The sequence below is a fragment of the Arvicanthis niloticus genome, chromosome 13 (assembly GCF_011762505.2).
Source record: "Arvicanthis niloticus isolate mArvNil1 chromosome 13, mArvNil1.pat.X, whole genome shotgun sequence".
NCBI lineage: Eukaryota > Metazoa > Chordata > Mammalia > Rodentia > Muridae > Arvicanthis > Arvicanthis niloticus.
In genome coordinates this window covers 33,923,088-33,949,893 of record NC_047670.1, presented here as the reverse complement: position 1 = coordinate 33,949,893, position 26,806 = coordinate 33,923,088, and the positions used below count along the sequence as shown (strand labels likewise).

The following is a 26,806-nucleotide window of genomic DNA, read 5'->3' as shown; positions in this document are numbered from 1 at the left end:
AAATGTGGAGTCTATTAAAGCAGTAAACTAAGTTAAGAATGTTTTGAATATAAACTATGCTCAATTTATTGAAAAATTCTATAATCATCATATTTTTACATTTTTCTTAAGTAGGTTCTATAAGATTATGAGACAAAATTTTATCCAATATTTGAAATATTTATTTTACTTGTATATTTAAAGGATATGAGGATTTAATTTGCACACACACACACACACACACACACACACACACACACACACATTATAATAAAATGTTTTGTTTCCTGAGTTGGTTGAATGCTTCTGTGTGTTTTCTCCCAGTTTTGCAGTACTTTTCAGCATTTTTGGCCTCTTGTTGGATATTCAAGTGTTGGGAAAGAACATATTCCTGACCCAGATTCTCCTAGGAGTGATAGACATACCCAGTAAATCACTCACATATTTTACACTAAAATATTCAAGGCGTCGTCCTTTAATTACTTTTTTGCTCATTGCACTTGGAAGTTGTATGATCATCACCATGATTCTATCTGAAGGTGAGATTTTTCTCAGTGTTCAGAATCTTACTATTAATGTATATCTATGTACACTTAGATTTTCAAATAGAAAAATGTAATCTGCACTCTACTGCCTAAAAGAACACTAGACCAGATTTATTTAAATATTTATTTTATTTTTAATTATAAATGTGTGTGAATGAGTGTGCATGCTGTAAGTAAGTGTATCGTATGTGAATGTGGGTGCCCTAAGTATTCAGAGGTGTTAGATCAATTAGAAATGGAATTATAGGAAGTTGGGCATCACCTGCCTGATGAAGATTCTGGGAAATGATTCTGGTCCTCTGCAAAAGCAACGGGTTCTCCTAACTGCTGAGCTTCTCTTCCCAGCTCCATTTTATTTATTTATTTATTTATTTATTTATTTATTTATTTATTTATTTAAAAGGAACTCATATTTGAAAATTTTTCTTTCTCTCTCCTGTCTCCCTTTCTCTCTTCTTTCTATTTCTTTCTCTCTCTTTCTCTTTCGGAAAACAGTAGAAGGAATAGAATCATTAAAAGTGAAATTTCCATAAGACAAACAAAGTTAATTTTTTTTTTTTTAGCTTTCTCCTACGAGATTTATTTTTAGACAAACTTCAGGATAAAAAAATGAGCGTAGAAAAAAATCACATGGTTTTTCTAAATGGATATGGATTGTGTGGTGAACACTTGGACTAGATTAAGAGTAGTAAGAGGGAGACCAGTCCCATAAACTTCTGTATGGGAAACGATGTGCTGAGAGAGGACTTGTGGAGCTCTAATAACAACTTGGAATAGTTGGTTCTCTCCTATGACTTGGGCTTCAGGGACCAAAATCATGTCTTAGGACTTATTTGCACTTTTGCCAGCTAAGCCATGTCACCAAGCTTGCACTCTATTTTTAAGTCTGGACGTTTTAAATGCTGTGGATTCCTTAGTAAAGAAAATTACAACTCTATGGCTTCCTTTAAACTTGGAAGCGCTAAATTAGATTCTAATAGGAACTAATTATGTATCATCAATGGAAAAAAATAGTCATCTCTGGGAGGCCTATATCAGCAATATTACTTGGCAAGAAGATATCATGTGGAAATGACAATAACTACACACAAGTAATTTGAAGAATCTCTGGTGTCATTCAATGTTGAACATCTAAAACCAAATAGGAATTATTTGGTGCAGAAACACACACACACACACACACACACACACACACACACACACACACACTCTCACGATGCCATGGAAGGAGAAGCAGAACATATGGTTTAGAAAATTAGTGTCATTGTGTTAGTTACCGGTAAATGACTATGAGGTAAGTGATAAGGAGGATGTTGATTACAGAGTATTTAATTATTATGATCTAGTAAGTATTCAATTGATGTTCTTTTTTATTCTATATTTTCTTTATTTATATTTCAGATATTATCCCCTTTCCCCCTTTTCCCCTACCCCATTAATTCCCTATCCCATCCCTCCTCCTCCTTTTTTTGCTTTTATACCATTTAAATATCATGCAAGTATTAAGGTCAGTTCTAGGTTGAGGAACTAGCAATACAATAGATGTATATAGTCAAGGAACAAGCAAGACAATAAAGACAATAAACCCAGAAGGAAAGGCATGATTGGAATGACTGTATTTCAGAGCATTTATTTAAATAATGTATGGTTGAAATCAGGGATTATGACTAATCTACATTGGAGACAGATAGGATTGGCCAAAAATGTTTACTTAGAAAGAGAAAAAAAAAGGTGTTTGATGTCTATTAGCTACTTCCTTGTGGTTGTCACTAGTCCCTGACAGGAAATAATTTAAGGGGAGGGGCCTATTTTTCTTTGATGGTTTGAGGGGAGATAATTGCCCTAGTGGTTGAAAGGTATGATGGTCAGAGGGTCCATGAAAGTGTTAATCTGTGCCTAGGACTCTCTATCTTCTAACATCTTGGTGTAATGAGAGACTCAGAGGGGGATGGAAGCAAGACTGGGCTGTTAACCTTGAGTCTCCAGTGACACACTTCTTCCAGAATATTCCACCATGCAAAGGTTCCACACCTTTCACAAACAGTGCCATTGGATGAGGAACAAGTGTTCAAGTACACAAAGCTGTGAGGAAACATTTCTCACTTAAATTGTAACAGTATGCACTAAAGAAACATTCAGAAAATCAATTCCAAAAACTTAAGACTAAACTGATGGACAGATTTTCATGGTTTTATGAAAGATTCTAGAGAAATTGCATTTAATGACAAGAAGAGGAGTTTCATGACCAACACTGAATTAAACTTTACATGTTTTATAGCTGTCAAACATTTTAGTTTGTGTTTGATGTGCTTAAAATAAGAAATTAATTGTTTCTTATGCTCCAGACAGGGGACAAATACATATTTGTTTCCTGCGCATACAACGTTTAAATCTCTAATGTAATTGCAAATATATTGTTTTGTATTTTTTGTTACTATTTTCATTGATGAACATTCATTCACTATCCTACATGGCAGAAAACTTATTCCAAAATAGGTCTTCCATTTTTGTTATATAATTACACAACTTTGGTGGCAAGGCAATAAAGAAATAACAGACAAACACACAGACAGATGACAAACAGACAGAAAAACTGAAGGATGGACACACACAGAGGGATTAAGGAATCAAGTAGACTTGAGTTCTTTGATGGAAAAATTAAAGTACCTTGGAAACTCATTATGTTAATTACTTCCAGTTGAACACAGAGGCAGGGTTATTACATCCAGCTAGACAGGAAGGTGGGGTTCTTACATACATATAAATGAGGAGACAAAGTTATTATATACAGCTGAAGAAGGAGGTAGGTTGGCCTAATTTCAATAGGAGCAGCCTCTGTATGGGAGAATCTTCAGGCCATAAATATCTTGAGGGATAGAGCACTGGTCAGCATTTTCTGCACACACTATCAACATTTTTACACAGAGTAGAGCAAGGTTTTGCAATCCCTGAGAGTTTCACCCTCCAAGGGAGGCAGGCTTTGCTGATTTCCCATGAATCTTGGGGTCCTTGAAATAGCCTGCTCATTTCCACAGTGCACATACACTCTGGAATTTATTCACTCAGAATGACTTACCACCACCACCATTCTAAAGTCTGTTTTTCTTTCTTTCTTTCTTTCTTTCTTTCTTTCTTTCTTTCTTTCTTTCTTTCTTTCTTTCTTTCTTTCTTTCTTTCTACTCCAGATTTTTTTCTTCTCCTGTTCTACCCTCTGACTGTTCCACAACCCATACCTCCTCCCTGACCTCTGTCTCCACGAGAATGTCCCCATCAACCACCCCCAACCCCACCAGATTTCTAAACTTTCTGGGGCTTCCAGTCTCTTGAGGGTTAGGTACATTTTCTCTAACTGAACCCAGACCCAGCAATCCACTGCTGTATATGTGTTGGGGGTCTCATATCAGCTGGTATATGCTGCCTGGTTGGTGGTCCAATGTTTGAGAGATCTCAGGGGTCCAGGTTAATTGAGACTGTTTATCCTCTCACACGGTCACCCTTCTCCTCAGCTTCATCCAGCTTTTCCCTAATTCAACCACAGGGGGCAGCAGCTTCTGTTCATTGGTTGGGTGCACATATCTGCATCTGACTTTTTCAGCTGCTTGTTGGGTCTTTTGGAAGGCAGTCGTGACAGGTCCATTTTTGTGAGCGCTCCATAGCCTCAGTAATAGTACCAGGCCTTGGGACTTCCCTTGAACTGGATCCCCTTTTTGGGCCTGTCGCTGAATTTTCTTTTCCTCAGGCTTCTCTCCATTTCCATCCCTGCAGTTCTTTTAGACAGGAACAATTATGGGTCAGAATTTTGACTGTGGAATGGTAACCCCCTTCCTCAATTGATGCCCTGTCTTCCTGTTGGAGGTGGACTCTATAACTTCACTCTTCCTACTATCGGGCATTTCATCTACGGTCCTTCACTTTGAGTCTTGAGAGTCTCTCACCTCCCAGATCCCTGGTGCATTCTGGTAGGTCCCCCCAAACCTCCTACCTCCTGAGATTGCCTGTTTCTATTCTTTCTGCTGGCCCTCAGGGATTCAGTTCTTTTCTCTCACCCAATACCAGATCAGGTTCCTCTCATCCCCCAATTCCCACCTGTCCACTTTTCCTCCCTGGTCTTTACCTTCCTCCCTTCTTGTGATTGCTTTCTTCTCCCTCCCAAGTGGGACTGAGGTGTCCTCACTTAGACCCTCAGCTTATTGACCTTTTTTGAGTTTTATGGATTATATCTTGGATATTCTGTACTTTTTTATTGTCTAATATCCAAGTATTAGTGAGTACATACCATGCATGTCTTTTTGGGTCTCAGGATGATATTTTCTAGTTCCATCCATTTCCCTAAAAAACTTAGGTTGTCCTCCTTCTTAATAGCTGAGTAGTATTCAGTTGTGTAAATGAACCACATTTTCTGTATCTATTCTTCTGTGGTGGGACATCTGGGTTGTTTCCAGCTTCTGGCTATCACAAACAAGGTTGGCATGAACATAGAGGAACACATGCCCCTGTGCCATGGTGGGGCATCTTTTGGGTAGATTCCCAAGAGTTGTATTGTTGGGTCTTCATGTAGATCTGTTTCCAATTTTCTGAAGAACCTCCAGATTGATTTTTCAGAGTGGTTGTACCAGTTTGCAATCCCACTAGCAATGGAGGGGTGTTCCTCTTTCTCCACATCCTTGTCAACATGTGTTGTCACCCAAGGGTTTGATCTTAGCCATTCTGATTAGTGTATGGTGGAATCTCAGGGTCATTTTGATTTGCATTTCTCTAATCATCAAGGCCTTTGAACATTTCTTTAAGTGCTTCTCAGCCATTCGAGACTCCTCTGTTGTGATTCTTGGTTTAGTTCTATAGCCCATTTTTTTGATTAAGTTGTTTAGGTTTTTTTTTGGTGGTTTCTTGTGTTTTTTATATATTTTGGGTGCCGGGTTAGTGAAGTTTTTTTTCTCAATGTGTAGTTTTCTGATTTGTCTTATTGACTATGTCATTTGCCTTACAGAAGCCTTCCAGTTTCATGAGGTCCAATTTATCAATTCTTGACCTTACAATGTGAGCCATTGGAATTCTGTAATTCTGTTAAGGAAAATTTCTCCCTGTGCCAATGAGTTCAAGGCTCTTTTCCACGTTCTCTTCTATTATATTCAATGTATCTGGTTTTATGTTGAAGTCTTTGATCCACTTGGACTTTAGCTCTGTGCAAGCTGACAATTATGGGTCTATTTTAATTTTTTTACATACAGCCAGCCAGTTAGACCAGCACCTTTTATTGAAGATGCTTTGTTTTGTTGATTGTAAATTTTTGGCATCTTCACCAAAGATCAAGTATCCATAAATGTGTAGCTTTATTTCTGGGTTCAGTTCTATTCCATTGATCAGCATATCTGTTTCTATACCAATACCATGCAGTTTTTATCACTTTTGCTCTGTAGTAAAGCTTGAGGTAAGAGATGGTGATTTCGCCAGCCATTCTCTTATTATTAAGAATTGTTTTTGTTATTCTGAGTTTTTTGTCTTTCCAGATGAATTTGAGAATTGCTCCTTCCATGTCTTCAAAGAATTGTGTTGGGATTTTAATGGGGATTGCATTGAATCTGTAGATTGCCTTTGATAGAATGGCCATTTTTACTATGTTAATTCTGTCAATCCATGAGCATGGGAGACCTCTCCATTTTCTGAGATCTTCTTTGGCTTCTTTCTTGAGAGACTTGAAGTTGCTGTCATACAGATCTTTCATTTGTTTAGTTAGAGTTATCCCAAGATAGTTTATATTATTTGTGGCCGTTGTAAACTCAGTTTCCCTAATTCTTCTTTTTATTTTTTATTTTTTTGTTTTTTGTTTTGTTTTGTTTTTTTTGAGACAGGGTTTCTCTGTGTAGCCCTGGCTGTCCTGGAACTCACTCTGTAGACCAGGCTGGCCTAGAACTCAGAAATCTGCCTGCCTCTGCCTCCCAAGTGCTGGGATTAAAGGCATGCGCCATCACCGCGGGGCGTTTTCCTAATTCTTATTCATGCTGTTTATCATTTGCATAAAGGAAGGCTACTGGTGTATAATTTATAATTTTATATCAGGCCACTTTGCTAAAGTTGTTTATCAGCTGGAGAAGTTCTCTGGTAGAATTTTGGGGGTCGCTTATGTATACTATCATATCATCTGCAAATAGTGATACCTTTATTTCTTCTTTGCCAATTTGTATCCCCTTGATCTTTTTGTTGTCTTACTGTTCTAACTAGCACTTTGAGTACTATATTGAATAGATATGGGGAGAGTGGACATCCTTGTCTTGTCCCTGATTTTAGTGGGATTGCTTTAAGTATCTCTGCATTTAATTTGATATTGGCTGTTGATTTTGCAGTAAATTGCTTTTATTATGCTTAAGTGTGTTCCTTGAATTTCTAATCTCTCCAATACTTTTAACATGAAGGGGTTTTGTATTTTGTCAAATGCTTTTCCTTCATCTAGGGAGATGTTCATGTGATTTTTTTTCTTTGAGTTTGTTTATATAGTGGATTAAGTTGATGGATTTTTTGTATATTGAACCAACCTTGCATCCTTGAGAAGAAGCCTACTTGATCATGGTGAATGATGGTTTTGAAGTGTTCTTGTATTCAGTTTGCACGAATTTTATTATTTTTGCATCGATATTCATAAACAAGATTGGTCTGAAGTTCTCTTTGGTGGCTGGGTCCTTGTGTGGTTTAGGTATCAGAGTAGTTGTGGCTTCATAGAATGAATCAGGTAGTGTTCCTTCCATTTCTATTTTATGGAATAGTTTGAGGGATTTTGGTATTAGGTCTTCTTTGAAGGTCTGGTAGAATTCTGCACTAAATCTATCTGGCCCTGGGCATTTTTTTTTTTTTGTCTTTTTAAAAATTATTTTTATATTTTATTTACATTTCAGATGCCATCCCATTTCCCCATTTCCCCTCCCTAGAAAACCCCTATCCCATGCCCCCTTTTCCTTTTTGCTTTTATACAATTTTTTTAAAATGTTAATCAAAGGCTTTTTAAGTTTGGTAATGCTCAATCAGAAGTGTAACCCAATATCCAACCTAGATATATCAACTATCTTTGACTGGTGGAGACACGTGAACATCTGCCTCCATGCCCACCTTCTCTTTCTCTTTTTCTCTCTCATCACCTAGCTTCTCCTCTCCTTCATCTTCTCCTCTCCTTACTCCATCTCTTCCTCTTAGTACTCCTTCCCACTTAGATCCTCCTACATATCACTCTTCCTGTTAAAATAAAACTTTTTTCTCACAATACAATTAGAGCATACTTATTCCTAATTGTACCAGTGAGGTACAAGATAGTCCTAATATGCAGTCCATCATTTTGTTGACTAACCAGAACCTCTGTCATCTCTCCTAACTAAAACACTTAGTTTTGAACCTGGCATTTTTCTTGGCTTTAGAATGAATGTCAGCTGGAAACCATCCACTCAAATCTTTTCTCTCAAAGTAAATAGCCAGGATTGGCTATGAGACTATAGGTCTTTAACCCCGTCAGAAATCCAGAATGACTGAGTTAACTGAAATTATGGGAAGCACTAAACATAGCTTCTAAGACTTAGCCAATTTATAGAGAGTGCTGAACACCTGGAAAGCCCCTATACTACCGACCATTGGAGCATCAAATCTTCAGCCTTCTAGCCCAGAATCATCTGACAGACCTTAGTGATGCAGAATTATTAAGAGCTGATTACTCTGTCTAGGCAGATATAATCAGTCGACTATTCTGTATGTGTGTCCTTTTCTGGACATTAATTTGTCTGCAGATGGAAAGAGGCAATTCTTGCCTAGTGGTTGTCACTGCACAACTGGAGTATCTCCAAGGATGCTCAATTTCTTCTTAGAATCCACGACAGGAAGCTGTCAGGAGCAGACAGGTCTCTAATCAAAATGAACATTAATATAGAAATATTTGTAATGTCAATTCTATGGACTTCTGATGTTTTGAAAACCAACTATCCATGTAAGGTAACCTGGACTGTTGTCTGTTAACTCCTCTCAGCTATTTCTAAATAAAATATGGAGAACACCCTAACAATAAACTCAAAGCCATGAATTTGCTATAGTCCCTTAACTCATAGGCTAACCGTTCCAAATCAGTTAAAAAGTTAAAGAAGGACTGGGTCTAAGCTTTGTATTCCTAAATGTGTTAGGCACATTGCCTATGAGAGTATCAATATTCATCTCACTTTTATATCAATAAGAGAAGCTCATACCAATGAAAACCTTAAATTTGAAATCAAAGTACATTTTGTACCATTTAAGAAATTATAACTTCATCTTGATATTAATTATATAGATTTCTACCAATAGGTTATGGCTATGCAGTAAGTCCTGGCTAATCCTCCCTGTTCCAACAAAACCACTACTTTTCCCTAGAAAGACAGACCAATATTAACCACCTTAGTCCCCAAGCCTAGGGAACAGGGGCACTGACTCTTCTTTAACTTCTTCAAGCTGATTATGGGCGTTGAGATATTAGAAGAGGGGTAGGAGGAAGAGTAAATTGATAAGCCTCTGACTCTGTGTCTTCACTGCATCCAGATGGAATTCCAGGATATCAGAGGTTTGGGCAGGTCTGCTCAGTATGCTTGATGAGTAGATACACCAAGGCTGTGTATTCTGCAATATACAATTCTCAGAACAAGTTTTAGTATCAAAAAAAATTTTTTTTCCTAGAGGGCTGACATTTTTTAAAAAAATGTTGGTTCTAACAACTTTTCTTTTTATTCCCCTTTTTAAAATTGGTTGTAATATTTACATTTTAAATTTTATTCCCTTATCTCATTCCCCCCCACCACCCAGGAACCCCTTATCCCATCTCCCCCCTTGTGCTTCTATGAGGGTGTGATTTTCCAGTTTCTATGATGCTGTTTCCATTAACGTAAACTGCCTCCTCAATTTCTAAATACTTCCCTTTGTGTTATTAAGTCTCCTATTTTTTTCTCGTTTTTTCTTTATCTTTTTCTCCTTTTTTCCCATCTCTTTTTTTAAAATTGGGTATTATATTTACCTTTCAGATTTTATCCCCTTACCCCACTTCCTCCCACCACCCAGAAACCTCCTATCCCATCTCCCCTCCTCATGCTTCTATGAGGCAGTGCCCGCACCTACCCCCCTACTACACCCTCCTCACCCTCACATTCCTCCCCCCACTCTTTGTTTGTTTTTTATGGGACCAAGAAACTCCTCTCCCACCTATGCCAGACAAGTCCATCCTCCCCTACATATACTGCTGGAGTCATGGGTCCCTCCCTATGTGCTCCCAGGCTGGTGGTTTAGATCCTGGGGGGGGGGGGGCTCTGGTTGTTTGGTATTGTTGCTTTCCTCCTGGGGTCACAAACCCTTTCTGCTCCTTTAGTCTTCTCTCTAAGTTCTCCATTGGGAAACCCCTGATCATATCAGTGGTTAACTGTGAGCATCGTCCTCTGAATGTGTTAGTTTTGGCAGACCTCTAAGGAGACAGCTATATCATGTTCCTGACAGCATGCACTTCCAGCCATCCACATCAGTGTCTAGCTTAGGTGACTGTACATGGGATGAATACCAAGGTGGAATGGTCTCCTGATGGCCCCGCCTTCAGTTTCTGTCCCATGTTTTGTTTCCATATTTGCTCCCTTGAGCATTTTTGTTCCTCGTTCTAAATAGAACTGAGGCATCCCCTCTTGGTCTTCCTTCTTCATGAGCTTCATGTGGTCTGTGGGTTGAGTCTTTGCTATTCCAAGCTTTTGGGCCAACATCCGCTTAACAGTGAGTAAATACCATGTGTGTTCTTTTGTGATTGGGTTAACTCACTCAGGATGATAATTTCTAGATCCATCCATTTACCTAAAAAATTCTTAAATTCATTATTTTTTATAGCTGAGTAATACTTCATTGTATAGATGTACCACATTTTTTGTATCCATTCCTCTGTTGAGGGACATCTTGGTTCTTTCCAGCTTCTGTCTATTATAAATAAGGCTGCTATGAACATAATGGAGCATATGTCCTTATTATATGTTGGAGCATCTTCTGGGTATATGCCCAGGAATGGTATAGCTGGATCCTCAGGTAATGCTATGTCCACTTTTCTGAGGAACCGCCAGACTGATTTCCAGAGTGGTTGTACCAGCTTGCAATCCCACCAACAATGCAGGAGTGTTCCTCTTTCTTCACATCCTCGCCAGCATCTACTATCACCTGAGTTTTTGATCTTAGCCATTCTGATTGGTGTGAGGTGGTATCTCAGGGTTGTTTTGATTTGCATTTCCCTGATAACTAAGGATGTTGAGCATTTCTTAAGGTGCTTCTCAGCCATTCAAGTTTCCTCTGTTGAGAATTCTTTGTTTAGCTCTGTACCCCATTTTTAATAGGGTTATATGGTTGTCTGGAGTATAATTTCTTGAGTTCTTTGTATATCTTGGATATTAGCCCTCTATCGGATGTAGGATTGGTTAAGATCTTTTCCCAATCTGTTGGTTGCTGTTTTGTCTTATTGACAATGTCCTTTGACTTACAGAAGCTTTGCAATTTTATGAGATCCCATTTGTCAGTTCTTGGTCTTAGAGCATAAGCCATTGGTGTTCTGTTCAGGAACTTTTCCCCTGTGCCTAGGTATTTGAGGGTCTTTCCCACCTTTTCTTCTATTAGTTCCAGTGTATCTGGTTTTAAGTGAAGGTCTTTTATCCACTTGGATTTGAGCTTTGTACAAGGAGATAAGAATAGATTGATTTGCATCCTTCTACATGTTGATTTCCAGTTGAACCAGCACCATTTGCAGAAAATGCTGTCCTTTTTCCACTGGATGGTTTTAGCTCCTTTGTCAAAGATCAAGTGACCATAGGTATGTGGCCTCATTTCTGGATCTTCAATTCTATTCCACTGATCTTCCTGCCTGTCTCTGTACCAATACCATGCAGTTTTTATTACTATTGCTCTGTAGTATAGTTTGAGGTCAGGGACAGTGATTTCCCCCAGAAGTTCTTTTGTTGTTGAGAATAGTTCTCGCTATCCTGGGTTTTTTGTTGTTCCAAGTAATTTGCAAATTGCTCTTTCTATCTCTATCAAGAATTGATTTGGAATTTTGATGGGGATTGCGTTGAATTTATAGATTGCTTTTGGTAAGATGTCCATTTTTACTATATTAATCCTGCCAATCCAGGAGCATTGGAGATCTTTCCATCTTCTGAGATCTTCTTCGATTTCTTTCTTCAGAGACTTGAAGTTCTTGTCATACAGATCTTTCACTTGCTTGGTTAGATTCACTCCAAGATATTTTATATTATTTGTAACCATTGTGAAGGGTGTCATTTCCCTAATGTCTTTCTCAGCCTGTTTATCTTTTGAGTATAAGAAGGCTACTGATTTGTTTGAGTTGATTTTATATCCAGCCACTTTACTGAAGTTGTTTATCAGGTTTAGGAGTTCTCTGGTGAAGGTTTTAGGGTCACTTAAGTATATTATCATATCATCTTCAAATAGTGAAATTTTGACTTCTTCCTTTCCTATTTGTATCCCTTTTACTTCTTTTTGTTGTCTAATCACTCTAGCTAGGACTTCCAGTACTATATTGAATAGGTAGGGTGAGAGTGGGCAGCCTTGTCTAGTCCATGATCTTAGTGGGATTGCTTCAAGTTTCTTTCCATTTGGTTTGATGTTGGCTACTGGCTTGCTGCATATTGCTTTTACTATGTTTAGATATGGACCTTGAATTCCTAATCTTTTCAATACTGTTAACATGAAGGGATGTTGAATTTTGTCAAATGCTTTCTCAGCATCTAGTGAGATGATCATGTGGTTTTTTTTCTTTGAATTTATTTGTGTAGTGGATTACATTGACGGATTTCTGACTTGATCATGATGGATGATTGCTTTGATGTGTTCTTGGATTCGGTTTGTTAGAATTTTATTGAGTATTTTTGCATCAATACTCATAAGAGAGATTGATGTGTAGTTCTCTTTCTTTGTTGGGTCTTTGTGAGGATTAGGTATGAGCGTAATTGTAGCTTCATAGAATGAATTGGATATCGTTCCTTCTGTTTCTATTCTGTGGAATAGTTTGAAGAGAATTGGTATTAGGTCTTCCTGGAAGGTTTGATATAATTCTGCACTAAAACCATCTGGCCCCAGACTTTTTTTGGTGGGGAGGTTTTTAATGACTGCTTCTATTTCTTTAGGGGTTATGTGACTGTTTAGATGGTTTATCTGCTCCTTGTTTAACTTTGGTACCTGGTATCTATCTAAAAAATTGTCCATTTCATCCAGATTTTTTCAATTTTTTTGAGTATAGGCCTTTGTAGTAGGATCTGACTGTTTTTTTAAATTTCCTCTGTTTCTGTTGTTATGTCTCCCTTTTCAGTTCTGAATTTATTAATTTGAGTACTGTCTCTGCGCCCTTTGGTTAGTCTGGCTAAGGGTTTGTCTATCTTGTTGATTTTCTCAAAGAACCAGCTCCTGGTTTTGTTGATATTTTGTATAGTTCTTTCTGTTTCAACTTGGTTGATTTCAGCCCTGAGTTTGATTATTTCCTGCTGTCTACTCCTCTTGGGTGTATTTCCTTCTTTCTGTTCTAGAGTTTTCATGTGTGCTGTCAAGTTGTTAGTGTATGGTCTCTCCAGTTTCTTTTTGTAGGCACTTAGAACTATGATTTTTCCTCTTAGTACTGCTTTCATGGAATCCCACAAGTTTTGATATGATGTGTCCTCATTTTCATTTATATCTAAAAAGTCTTTAATTTCTTTCTTTATTTCTTTCTTGACCAAGTTATCATTGAGTAGAGCATTGTTAAGTTTCCAAGTGTATGTGGGCTTTCTGTTGTTTTTGTTCAAGTCAAAGCCGAGTCTTAGTCCATGGTGGTCTGATGGGGTACAAGGAATTATTTCAATCTTTTTGTATCTGTTGAGGCCTGTTTTGTGACCAATTATATGGTCTATTTTGGAGAAGGTACCATGAAGTGCTGAGAAAAAGATATATTCTTTTGTTTTAGAATGAAATGTTCTATAGATGTCAGTTAAGTCCAATTGGTTCATAACTTCTGTTAGTTTCATTGTGTCTCAGTTTAGTTTCTGTTTCCATGATCTGTCCATAGTTGAGAGTGGGGTGTTGAAATCTCCCACTATTATTGTGTGGGGTGCAATGTATGCTTTAAGCTTTAGTAAAGTTTCTTTTATGTATGTGCCTGCCCTTGCATTTGGAGCATAGATGTTCAGAATTGCAAGTTCCTCTTGGTACATTTTTCCTTTGATGAATATGAAGTGTCCTTCTTTATCTTTTTTGATTACTTTTGGGTGAAAAACAATTTTATTTGATATTAGAATCACTCTATTCCAGCTTGTTTCTTGGGGCCATTTGCTTGGCAGATTGTTTTCCAACCTTTTACTCTCAGGTAGTGTCTGTCTTTTTCACAAAGGTGCGTTTCCTGTATGCAGCAAAATGTTGGGTCCTGTTTATGTATCCAATCTGATAGTCTATGTCTTTTTATTGGAGAATTGAGTCCATTGATATTAAGAGATATTAAGGAAAAATGAATGTTGTTTCTTGTTATTTTTGTTATTGGCAGTGGAGTTATGTTTGTATAGCTACCTTCTTTTAGGATTTTTGTAAGATTACTTTCTTGCTTTTTCTAGGTTGTAGTTTCCCTCCTTGTGTTGGAGTTTTCCACCAATTATCCTTCAAAGTGCTGGATTTGTGGCAAGATAGTGTGTAAATTTGGATTTGTCATGGAATATTTTGGTTTCTCCATTAATATTGATTGAGAGTTTTGCTGAGTATAGTAGTCTGGGCTGGCATTTGTATTCTCTTAGGGCCTGTATGATATCAGTCCAGCATCTTCTGGCTTTTATAGTCTCTTGTGAGAAATCTGGTGTAATTCTTATAGGTCTGCCTTTATATGTTACTTTGCCTTTTTCCCTTACTGCTTTTAGTATCTTGTCTTTGTTTTGTATATTTGATGTGTTGATTATTATGTGACAGAAGGTATTTCTTTTCTGGTCTAGTCTATTTGGGGTTCTGTAGGCTTTTTGTATATTTAAGGACATCTCTTTCTTTAGGTTAGGGAAGTTTTCCTCTATAATTTTGTTGAATATATTTACTGGCCCTTTAAGTTGGGAATCTTCACCTTCATCTATACCTATTATCCTTAGGTTTGGTCTTCTCATTGTGTCCTGGATTTACTGGATGTTTTGTGTTAGGAGCTTTTTGCATTCTGCATTTTCTTTGACCGTTGTGTCTATGTTTTCTATGGTATCTTCTGTGCATGAGATTCTCTCTTCTATCTCTTGTATTCTGTTGGTGATGCTTGCATTTATGACTCCTGATCTTTTTCCTAGGTTTTCTATCTCCAGGGTAGTCTCCCTTTGAGATTTGTTTATTGTTTCTACTTCAGTTTTTAGATCCTGGATGGTTTTGTGTAATTCCTTCACCTGTTTGGTTGTGTTTTCTTGCATTTCTTTAAGAGCTTCTATCTGTTTACCTGTGTTCTTAAATTCTTTGAGAGTGTTGTTTATGTCCTTTTTAAAGTCCTCCATCATCATCATGAGAAGTGATTTTAATTCTGAGTCCTGCTTTTCTGGTGTGATGTGGTGTTCAGGAATTGTTATGGTGGGGGAACTAGGTTCTGGTGATGCCAAGTAACTTTGGTTTCTGTTGTTTACATTCCTGAACTTGCCTTTTGCCATTTGGTTATCCCTAGTGCTACCCTCTCTCACTGGTTCTGACTGGGGACTGTCTTTCCAGTTATCTTGCTTGTGTCAGAACTCCTCAGGGTCCAGATGTCTCTGTGATCTTGTGATCCTGAGCTCCAGCAGCTCTGAGTGCAGTGTCTCCTCTAGGATGTTTCAGGGTAAGGTATCTTCTTGAGAGTAGACCAACTAGGTGTTCGCTGCTCTGAGTGCAGTGGTTCCTCTAGAATGTCTCAGGATAAGGTGACTACTGCTCTGGGTTCCTTGGCTCCTCTAGGATGACTCTGGGTATGGTGTCCCCTGCTCTGAGGTCTGTGACCTCTCTAGGATGTTTCAGGATACGGTTTCCACCAGGGTGCAAACCCACTGGCCTTACCTGCCTCTCTGAGGACACTGGCCTCCCAGGGATGGCTCAGGATACAGTCTCCCTAAGGGTGCAGACCCCGCTGGGTGTCTGTTCCAGCTACCGGGATGGGTCCAGAGAGGGGAGAAAGGGGAGTGGAGTTCTGCAAGGGTGGGGTTGGGTACCTGTGGAGAAGGGTGGAAGGGTGGTCATGAGGTTTTTAATGACTTCTTCTATTTCCCTATGAGATATGGGTCTGTTTAGATAGTTTATCTGTTCTTGATTTAACTTTGGTGTGTGGTATCTGTCCAGAAAAACTGTCCATATCTTATAGATTTTCCAGATTTGTTGAGTATAGGCTTTTGTAGTAGGATCTGATTCTTTTTTTTAATTTCCTCGTTTCTGTTGTTATGTCTCCCTTTTCATTTCTGATTTTGTTAATTTGAATATTGCCTCTAGGCCCTTTAGTTAGTTTGGCTAGAGGTTTATCTATCTTGTTGATTCTCTCAAAGAACCAGCTTTTGTTTTTGTCGATTCTTTGTATTGTTCTCTTTGTTTCTATTTGGTTGATTTCAGCCCTGAGTTTGAACATTTCCTGTACTCTATTCCTCTTGGGTGTGTTTGCTTTTTTTTTTTTTTTTTTTATTCTAGAGCTCTCAGGTGTGTTGTCAAGGTGCTAGTGTAAGATCTCTCCAGTTTTGTTACCAGGGCACTTAGTGCTATGAATTTTCCTCCTAACACTGCTTTCATTGTGTCCCTAAGTTTGGGTATGATGTGTGAACATTTTCTTTCAATTCTAGGAAGTCTTTAATTTCTTTCTTTATTTCTTCTTTGAGCAAGTTCTCATTGAGTAGAGAGTGGTGAAGTTTTCCAAGTGTATGTGAGCTTTCTGTTATTTTTACTGTTATTGAAGACCTGTCTTAGGCCATGATGCTATGAGAGGATGCATGGGATTATTTCAATCTTCAGTTGAGGGTTGTTTTGTGACCAATTATATGGTCGATTTTCGAAAAGGTACCATAAGGTGCTGAGAAGAGATATATTCTTTTGTTTTAGGGTGAAAACTTTTATAGATATCTGTTAAACCCATTTGGTTCATAACCTCTATTAATTTCACTGTGTCTCTGTTTAGTTTCTGTTTCAATGACCTGTCCATTGGTGAGAATGGGGCGTGGAAGTCTTCCACTATTATTGTGTGGAGTTCAATGTATGTTTTGAACTTTAGTAAAATTTCTTTTATGAATGTGGGTTCCCTTTCATTTGGGGCAATGATGTTCAGAATTGAGACTTTCTCTTGGTGGATTTTCCCTTTGATTAATATGAAGTGTCCTTCCTCATCATGCTTGATAACTTTTGGTTGAAAGTCTATTTTATTGGTTATTATGATGGCAACTCCAGCTTGTTTCTTGGGACCATTTGCTTGGAAGACTTTTTCCATCTTTTTACTCTGAGATAGTTTCTGTCATTGTTATTGAGGTGTGTTTTCTGTATGCAGCAAAATGCCAAATCTTGTTTGCATTTCCAGTCTGTTAGCTTATGTCTTTTAATAGGAGAGTTGAATCCATTAATATTGAGAGATATTAAAAACATGACTGTTAGTTCCTGTTATATTTGGTTTTGTATGTGGCTTTATGTGCTTGTGGTTCTCTTCTTTTGGCTTTGTTGTGAGATGTTTAATATTTTACATTTTCTTTTGTGTAGGTACCTTCCTTGTGTTGGAGTTTTCCTTCTAGGATCCTCTGTAAGGTTGGAGTGGTAGATAGATACTGCTTGAATTTGGTTTTGCCCTGGAAGATTTTGGTTTCTCCATCAATGTTGATTGAAAGTTTTGCTGGGTATAGTAGCCTGGGCTGGCATTTGTGTTATCTTAGAGTTTGCATGACCTCTAACCAGATTCTTCTGGTTTTCATACTCTCTGTTGAGAAGTCTGGTGTTATTCTGATTAGGTCTACTTTTGTATGTTATTTGCCCTTTGCAGCTTTTAATATTCTTTCTTTGTTCTGAGCGTTTAGTGTTTTGATTATTATGTGATGAGAGGATTTTCTTTTCTGGTCCCATTTATTTGGTGGTCTATGTGCTTCTTGCACCTTTATTGCCATCTTTTTCTTTAGGTTGGGGAAGTTTTTTTCTGTGATATTGTGGAAGACTTTTTCAGGTCCTTTGACCTGAGTATCTTTGTTCTCCTCTACTTCAATTATTTTTAGATTTGGTCTTTTCATTGTGTCCTGAATTTCCTGGATGCTTTGGGTTAGGAGTTTTTAGTGTTTTGACTTTTCTTTGATAGTTGTGTCAATCTCTTCTATGGTATCTTCTACACCTGATAATCTCTTTTTTTATCTCTTGTTCTGTTGGTGATACTGACATCTTCAATTCCTAACCTCTTCTCTAGGTTTTTTTATTTCCAGGTTTGCCTCCATTTGTGTTTTCTTTATTGTTTCTGCTTACACATTTTAGGTCTTGGACTGCATTATTTGATTCCTTCACCTGTTTGATTGTGTTTTCCTGTATTTCTTTAAGGCATTTATTTGTTTTTTCTTTAAAGGTTTCTACAGGTTTACCTGTGTTTTTCTGTATTTCTTTCAATGAGTTATTTATCTCCTCACTAAAGGACTCTATCATCTTCATGAGATAGGGTTTTAGGTCAGCTTCCTGATTTTTAGATGTTTTGGTGTATTCACAACTTGCTGTGGTGGGTGGGAGAACTGGGTTCTGATGATGCCCATGTATAATGGCTTCTGTTGCTCATGGTCTTGCACTTGCCTCTTGCCATCTGGTTATCCCTGGTGTTTGCTGGTTGGGTGACTCTGTCTGGAGTCTGACTCTTTTGTCCCTTGGTTGCTTCAGGTCTCCTGTTAGTCCTGTGGCCCTGGCTGTAGCAGACGATTTTTGGGGCCTTCTAACTGGGGTCTCTTCAGAGGGGCAGAGAAGCTGCTGATCAGTTGCCCTGGCTGCAATAGATCTGCTGGGAGGCCTTCATACTGTTGGGTCTTCAGAGGAGAAATCAAGCTGTGGTCCTGTGTGAAGATGTTCTCCAGCAGGGCCTATGGACTGTGGTTTCTGTTTCCCTGTGTGTAGCAGAACTCCAGGGAGGTTTTCAGTCTGTTGTGTCAGTTGCCCTGCAAGCCACAGAGCCCCCAGAAGGTCTTTAGACTGCAATGTCTGTTGTCCAGTTGCCCTGTGTTCAGAGGAGACCTGGGATGCCTTCAAGCAGTGGTGTCTGCAGCGTAGCAGACAAGCTGGATATCAGTTTCTCAGCTGCCCTGTGTGTAGCAGATCTCCTGGGATGCTTGTTGCCCAACTGCTTTGAGTACAGTGGATTTTCTGGGATGGCTCAGCATATGAAGACTTTAGGGGAGCAGACTAACTAGCAGTCAACTGCTCTGAGAACAGCAGATCTTCTGTAATGGCTCAGGACATGGTGTCTTCTGGGGAGCAGACTAGCTAGCAGTCTGCCCCAACAGAAAGTCAGAGAAGAAGGGGAGTGGTATTTGGTGGGTGGGAGTTTTGGGAGTTAATGGGTGCCAAGTTCACTGGGCTCCCAGTGGCAGCTGTGGGACTTCAGGAGGGTTCCTATCAAATGCTCCAAGTGCCATGGATCTTCTGGGGTGACTCAGGATGTGGTGTCTTTAGGGGAGCATACTAGCTAGCAGTCTGCTCCAGCAGAAAGGAACTGGTGGAAGAGTCTATTTTTATTTCTGCTGATATCCTCTGCTTATTTTTCACTCAAATCATTTGAATTCTTGTTGGGCAGTTTTAGAAATTCTTTAATAATATGGAATGTAACAGCCTGTAAGGTACATGTTTGTAACCATTCGACAGATTCCATTTTACTCTGTAGAATTTCATGTGCCTTGTTATATATCTTTAAGAAAACTTTCATATATTATTATTGGGTGTGATCTTGGCAGGACTTTTTCATTTATGACTTTAGTTAGATTGAGATTAGTTCATTTTGTGGATGATATTTCCTTTGTTTAAGAAATAAAGACATTTTTGTTAATTTGCTTGTTTTTTTATAATCTGTTTCCATCTTCTTTTTTTTGTTTTTGTTTTTAAGATTCCTACTTTGTTTCTAATGAGAAAGTGCAGGAAAGGGTATAGATTTTGGTGGGTGGGGAGGTAGAGAGGCTCTATGAAGAGTTACCTGAGGGGAAACCATAATCAGAATATATATTTTTTCAATAAAAAAGTAGTGCTTGATTCCAGATAATGGCTTAGTAGTTAATATGTTAGAAAACATTTGTAAATGTTTTGAATTAGAGATCAATAAACATTGATAGAATAAGCATTTTTCTCCCTTTAACTTTTTTTTTTTTTTTTTTTTTTTTTTTTTTTTTTTGCAGAGATGTATGTCATGCGTCTTACTATTTTCATTTTGGGAAAAGGATTTTATGCAGCTTTCACTTGTATAAACTTAGCCTACTGCAATGAACTCATACCAGTAGCACTTAGGTAAGAAAAGAAACTGCAATGATTTATTCTGAATACTGCTGGAACATCTTAGAAAATTTAAATGAGTAAAATGGGTGTCATTTTGCAAGGTATTTCCAGCATTTAGCCTATTTTAAAGAAAGTTTTACGGAGTGTTGAGATGTATATTCTGTTTTTGTTAGATGGAATAATCTATAGATTCGTTAGGCCTATTTGATTTATAGTGGAGTTTTGCTCTAAAGTGCATGCTGACTCATAGTATGAATAACCTGTGTCTTGTTTGGTTTACTATTGCTGTGATGAAACACCAGGACCAATGCAACCTGGAGAGGGAAAGTTTTATTCAGTTTATTCTTCCACATCATAGTTTCATCATCAAATGAAGTCATGACAGGAACTCCAGCAAGGCAGAAACCTGGAGGCAGCAGCTGGTACAGTGGCCATGGAGGAATGCTTACAGGCTTGCTCCATATGGCCTTCTCAGCCTTTTTTCTAATAGAACCCAGCACTACCAGCCCAGAAAAACATCATCCAATGGTCTAGGCTTTCCCCATCAATCATTAATTTTAAAAATGCCTTAGAGACCTATCTACAACCAGATATTATAGAGACATTTTCTTAAATGAAGTTCCCTCCTCTTTGAAGACTTTACTTTGGGTCAAGGTGACACAAAACTAAGCAGTACAACCTGTCTAAAGGTGAGTGAGTTTGATGTGATGTGATATGTATGTGACTGTGAGTTTATGTGTGTGTATGTTTAGTTGTATAAGTCATAAAAGTAGAAAAGAGAAGATAAAATACAAGAGAAGAGGAGAGAAAGAAAAGGGGAATGTGATGAAATGCATATGGTGAGAAAGCAGAAGGCAGGACATCTGTGGGAGAAGGACCTGTGAGCCTGGGGATTAGGAAGCAGGGATTGAGGAGAAAATAATGAATAACAACTATATATAATTACCTATGTATGAAAGCATCTTAGCTAAACCCATCATCTCATAAGCTAACTTAAAAGATAAGGTAAACAGAAAGTGTCCTCCCACAATGTTCAGAGACAAGTGGGTGACATTTAGACAGTAGTTGAAAGAACAATTTAGCAGGTAAAACTATTCTATAATATTTTCTCATCTTCCTCTACATCATCACACTTTGAAAACTCTTGCTACATACAAAAAATTCAGCACACAGACTACTACTGTCTTCTTACTCTATCTTGTCAGGCTTAAAATAATATCCTAGTCCTAGCCTATTAATTTACATTTTTGATGGCTCAAAGACCACTTGTGTACAAACTTTGAAAAGGCACTTTCCTTAGGATGTTTTCATGTACAAAAACGAAATGTTGCATATTAAGGAATGAATGGCATAGAGCACCTATAATACCACCCTAATCATTCATATGTGTTCAAGGACATTATTGGTTCAGATGTTCAAATCTGGGCCTTTTCCTTGCAAAATTGAGCGCCCATGTTGTTTGCCAAACATAATACTCACCTCTGTATTCCTTATAAATGGATTTTCCATTACCAATGGAAGAACTTTCTAAGTTTTTCTATCTTCAATAGAGAATCTCGAAACATTTTGACAATTTAAACCATTTCATGAATAATGAGGAATATCAGACAACTTGTTTTGGAAGTTACTGAATTCAGTAATTGCTGGTTCATTATTTACATTTCTTTGTGGTGGATAATTTGCTTTACTTCTTTTCCTCCTCATCCTCATCTTCTTCCTCCTCCTCTTCTTCCTCCTCTTCCTCCTCTTCATCTTCTCCCTTTTATTAAAAATAGATTATTCTCTCACATAATATATCCTGATTATGAATTCCTCTCCCTCTACTTCTCTCATTTCTCGTTAACATACCTTCCCAAATGGATCCACTTCCTTTCTGTCTCTCATGAGGAAAGAGTGGGGTTTTAAGAGATAATAATAAAATATAATAAAAGAAAATATAATTAGGTTTAAAAAAAAACCCAAAACTATCAAATCAAAGTAAGACAAAACTTACACACACACACAAAAATGATCCCAAGAGAAGGTATAAGAATCAGACACCCACTTTTTCACACATTCAGGAATCACATAAAAACACTGACCTGGAAGCCACAATATATACCCCGAAGACCTGTGCAGGCTCTGTGCTTGCACCATCAGTCTCTGAGTTCATTTAAGCTTTGCTCATGTTGATTTAGAGAGCTTTGTTTTCTTAATGTTTTCCATACCTTTTGGCTCTTATATTCACTCAGTTTCCTCTTTAGTGTGGTTCCCTGAGCTCTGAGGGGAGGGATTTGATGAAGATATTCCATTTAGGGCTGAATAAGCCAAGGTCTCACTTTCTCTGTGTGTGTGTAATGTCTGGCTGTGGGTCTCTCTTTTTGTGAAAGTCCTCTGATTATGACTGAAGAAGACTCTGATCTATGAGTGTAGCAGAATATCATTAGGAGTCACTTTTATCACTTTTTTTAAGACCAATGAGTTATCTCTATGTTGTCTTCAGCGATGAGGTCTTGCTGTCAGATTGTAGAGAGTAACCTAGTGTCTTGGCAAGAGTCTGGATTGTTTGAATATCTCATGTGACCCTTTCTCAACTCAGTTAGATATAACCCAGTTTCCCTACTAATGCTGCATTATTTTAATTAATCAGTCAAAATTTTTCGTATTAATCCTTAAGATAAAACTGTCCATTATCAAAGTACATTTCTTGATTTTTAAACTACCCAAATAACAAGACATCTTCTTAATGAGTATATTTTTATATATCTGTCAGGGATTCCATTCCCTTAAATCAGAAGACATATGATTTTGTTTGTCTGTAGAGGAGTTAATCCAGTTTTTGGTGGAAACAGCACATCCAGCAGCAAGACATGATTGTTAGATGACCTTGAATTTACCTAATAAAACCTAACTTTTTAGAAAGGTATTTTGTTGAGTTATGTATAGAGAGGCATCATATTTTGTGGGTACAGGTTGTTAGCTTATTGGATAAATATGCATCCTTAAAGCCATCCCGTCATATTAGCCATCTCAATAATTTAGATACTTCATTTATCCATTACTGCCCATTGATTCTTCTTTCTTTTTAAAATCACAATGTTAATATTATTTGTGAAAAATACTATTAACATAATTAATTAACTGAAATTAGTTAACTGAAATTAACATATAATTAACTGAAAATGAACTCTCTTAGCCAATTTTGTCATCAATACACAATTTGGATGTTTAGGCTCTATGGTTTATATTACATCTGCAAAAATGTACCATTCATAGTTGGAATATAATTCCATGAAGCTATTTCCTTCCCAGTACCCACTTTCATTCCAAATAAACCAATGTTTTTCTGGGGGCTTCTTTAATTTTTTTAATAATTAATTTTAATATTTATAATTTAATGTCCATATAAGTATGACCATTTAGATAAAAAGATTGATTTTTGTAGATGACAAATGAGAAAATACATGTGAAATGGCAATTTCAAGTAATTGTTTGAATAAATGAACTGTAATCTTAATCTTAGTTAGAGTCACATTGTCAAGTCATGTTTTTTACTCTTTAGATTTCATTTTCTGCAAAATTTATTTTCTAAAGTTCTATAAAAATGTGCTATGAACCAAGAAGAGAATCTCTAGTTTTTAAACTATTTTTGCTAAAATTTTCAATGACAGTCCATGTACCAGGGTAGGACTTAACCTGAAAAGAAAGAGAAAGAAAAAGGTAAGGTCAATTTATTAAATTTAAAATGAATATCAATTTCAGGATTTTTTGCTGTAAATAAAGCAGTAAGTAAATAAATATTGGTTACTACATACTAAAATAATATTTGTGCTTATTTTGAATTTAAATTTAATTTATCTTGTTTTATCAAGTAATCCTAATATTGTACTCCACGAACATTGATACAATATCTATTTTGTCCATTTTACATGAGAAAGCTAAACATCATAATAGATTGTATACTCCATTGACAACAAAAACTATAGTTTGACATCTTATAGTGTGTTCAAGAAATGCAAAAAAATCCATGTTTGAAAATCATGCTTATTATGAGACTCTAGAAGGAATTAGGATATACATATATATCCCATAGATGCCCATATATTAATATATACTAATATATATAATATATATTATATTAATGTATTAATAGTACTGAATGCCAGAAAATGATATAGATCGTGGGTGATGTCAGATATCTGTACTGAAAATGGTGAAATTAAGACTAAGTGTGTAGATTCAAGTTTTGCATCTCTGGTCTCTTTTTGAAGGTCTACTGTAAATGGTGTTTTTATGCTTATTGCTCGATTAGCAATAGTCCTGTCTGCACTAACACTTGTCACTAGAAAGTATTTTGTACATCTTCCTATGATTCTCTGTGGAGTCCTACCCATAGTGGCGACAATCAACATCTACTTTCTGCCAGAAACCTTTAATCTTCCACTTGTTGACTCTATCAAGGATATGGAGAAAAGGTGAGATTTTATGTTGGGGATGAGGATGGAAAGGAGCTGTGGTTAATATGTAAATTGAACAAAAATAAATTAGGGAAAGAAAAAGGATTATGTTGGGAAGTCTGAATAAACATCTAAGAGAGATGTGCAAGCCTTGTGCAGTACAAATAAACTTTATTTGTGTATTTTAATATCTCTGTTGCACTTTTATGTCCATTCATCTGATGCTTTTAATTTGTTTTTGATTCCAGGGACAGATTGATGAACAAAAACATCAATAAAAAAGAAGGACAAGACTTCTTGGAAACTACAGAGTGCTAAAGAAGCCAAGAGCCACAGGGTTTCATCCATATAAACCCTCTTCATTCTGTTCTGTACCCTAGAGACTTTACCCATTGATTGGCACTCATGGATATACTTATTAAATGAACCGATTGCAAAAGCAAATCTCTCAGTCAATCTATAATATAGATGAATATCCTAAGACTTTATCAAATACTAGAGTATAGGTTCCTTTCATGAAAAATTTAAAACAAATCTGTGCAATAAATATTTTGTATAATATCAAATGGAACACATTCTTTTTAAAATTAAACATTGAGAACAAACTCTCTAAACAAACAAACAAGCAAACAGAAAAACGAAAAGAAAAACCACAATTGAATCTCATTTTGTGTATGTCGTGAAATATGTATATTTTGATTTGAAAATCTTGATGAGAATAAGCATTGGAAACTTACAGACTGTGTTGAACAACAACATTCTAATCATTTAGAGGACAAATAAACTACTGTGATTTTTAATTATATGGTAATTGTTTACTTTTTCATTGTAGCAATTTATAAGCAATTTCTATTTCTGAAAAGTTTTTTGTTTATAGTATGAATAGTGCTATCTTTTCCCTGAAAATGATGTGTATTTGGAGAGAGAACACATTATGCATTTGTTAGTATGCTTATAGCTGTTCAAGGAGAGACTGCTCTTACTAGATTCATACTCTATTTTTATTCTGAATATATGTATGCACATGCATATATATTTCATTATGTGGCATGTCAGTTTGTTTACTCACTATCCTGTTTCCAGTTTTTAACTATTAGAAAAATAAAAAACATGACTAACTTGTAACATCCACCAAGTTCTCACAGCTCCATGTGTTTTTGCAGTGGAAGAGTACCGAAGTTTTAGAAGTGAGCAGACAGAATCATCAAAGAAAAAAGAAAAGAAAAGAAACCTCCCAAAACAGAAAACTTGACATTTTGTAGGGTAGAATTGAGGGACAGAGAGAGTGCCAACACCCAATATACCTGGATAGACTATGGCGGAGGTGAGAGAAACAGTGTAAGGTTCAGAAAACAGCATTAAAGTAGTGTCAACACTAAGCAGAAACACCATCTCATCATGTTTATCCGGGGTCTGTAGTATAATGCTCACGCCTAGTTCCCTTCTCTTTCCCTGGCATCTGGTTGCTCTGATGGAACGAGACACCATTTTGAAATGATTCATCTGAGTTTTTGGCTTGGAACTCAAAGCTTCTTCATTGATCTATGTTCAGGACTTCCAAGCAAGGTTCATGAAATGACCCCTGTAAGTGATAGTCTTGAGAAAGGTGCCATGAGAAGCAGGTCAGAGATGCAGGAAGAGATGCAGCTGATTCCTCTTCACGGCTGTTAATTAGGAAAACTGGTTACATGAACTCCAGCATGGAAACAAGTGGTTGAAAATGATTATGTGTAGATACTAAGTTACAATCATACAGAGAAAGAGAGAGAGGGGAGGGAGGGAGGGAGGGAGACAGAGATAAAGACAGAGACAGAGAGAACTAGAAGAATGAGCCGCACAAGCTCTGGGTGCCTACTACCCTTCGGTGTAGATTACTGCAACCTCATTTGATCATTCTGGGGACTTCACAGCAGTTGGCAGACTGGTAGAAATCTTGCCATTCATTGGTCTTCCTTAGGAAGAGTAGGTTGATGGACAGCAATTGACCCTCCCCCATTTCTTATAGAATCTTTTGAACAGATGAGATTGCTTTAAATATTTACACAAATGTTTACAAGTTTTTAATCTAATTTTATTGTAATTTCTCTTTTCTCTTATTTTCTCATTTCTCCTTTTTTTTCTTTCTAATTTCCTTATCTTCTTTCTTCTTTACATTCTTAGGAAAATTTGTACAATTTGTTTCTCACTACAGGGGCAGCTTAGCCTGAGACTTGTGGTTCTTGTGTCTCAGTCTCCCAAGTACATGGATTACAGATAGGAGTCCTAACATTCAATTTTAAGTATTTAACTCTTTTTTTCTTTTTTCTTTTTTCTTTTTCAAAACAGAGTTTCTCTGTATAGCCCTGGCTGTCCTGGAACTCACTCTGTAGACCAGGCTGGCCTCAAATTCAGAAATCTGCCTGCCTC

General features: G+C 37.1%; 1 protein-coding gene across 1 annotated transcript in view; it reads left to right on the top strand.

The window, feature by feature from the left end:
- Positions 1-25,122, top strand: part of LOC117718998 (solute carrier family 22 member 22-like) — a 37,057-nt gene extending 11,935 nt beyond the window's left edge. The window contains exons 7-10 of the mRNA XM_034517045.2: positions 304-518; positions 19,868-19,976; positions 24,215-24,418; positions 24,649-25,122. Coding sequence (XP_034372936.1) covers positions 304-518; positions 19,868-19,976; positions 24,215-24,418; positions 24,649-24,718 — 598 coding nt within the window. The 3' untranslated portion in view covers positions 24,719-25,122. The remainder of the gene's footprint in view (positions 1-303; positions 519-19,867; positions 19,977-24,214; positions 24,419-24,648) is intronic.
- Positions 25,123-26,806: the final 1,684 nt, after the last annotated feature.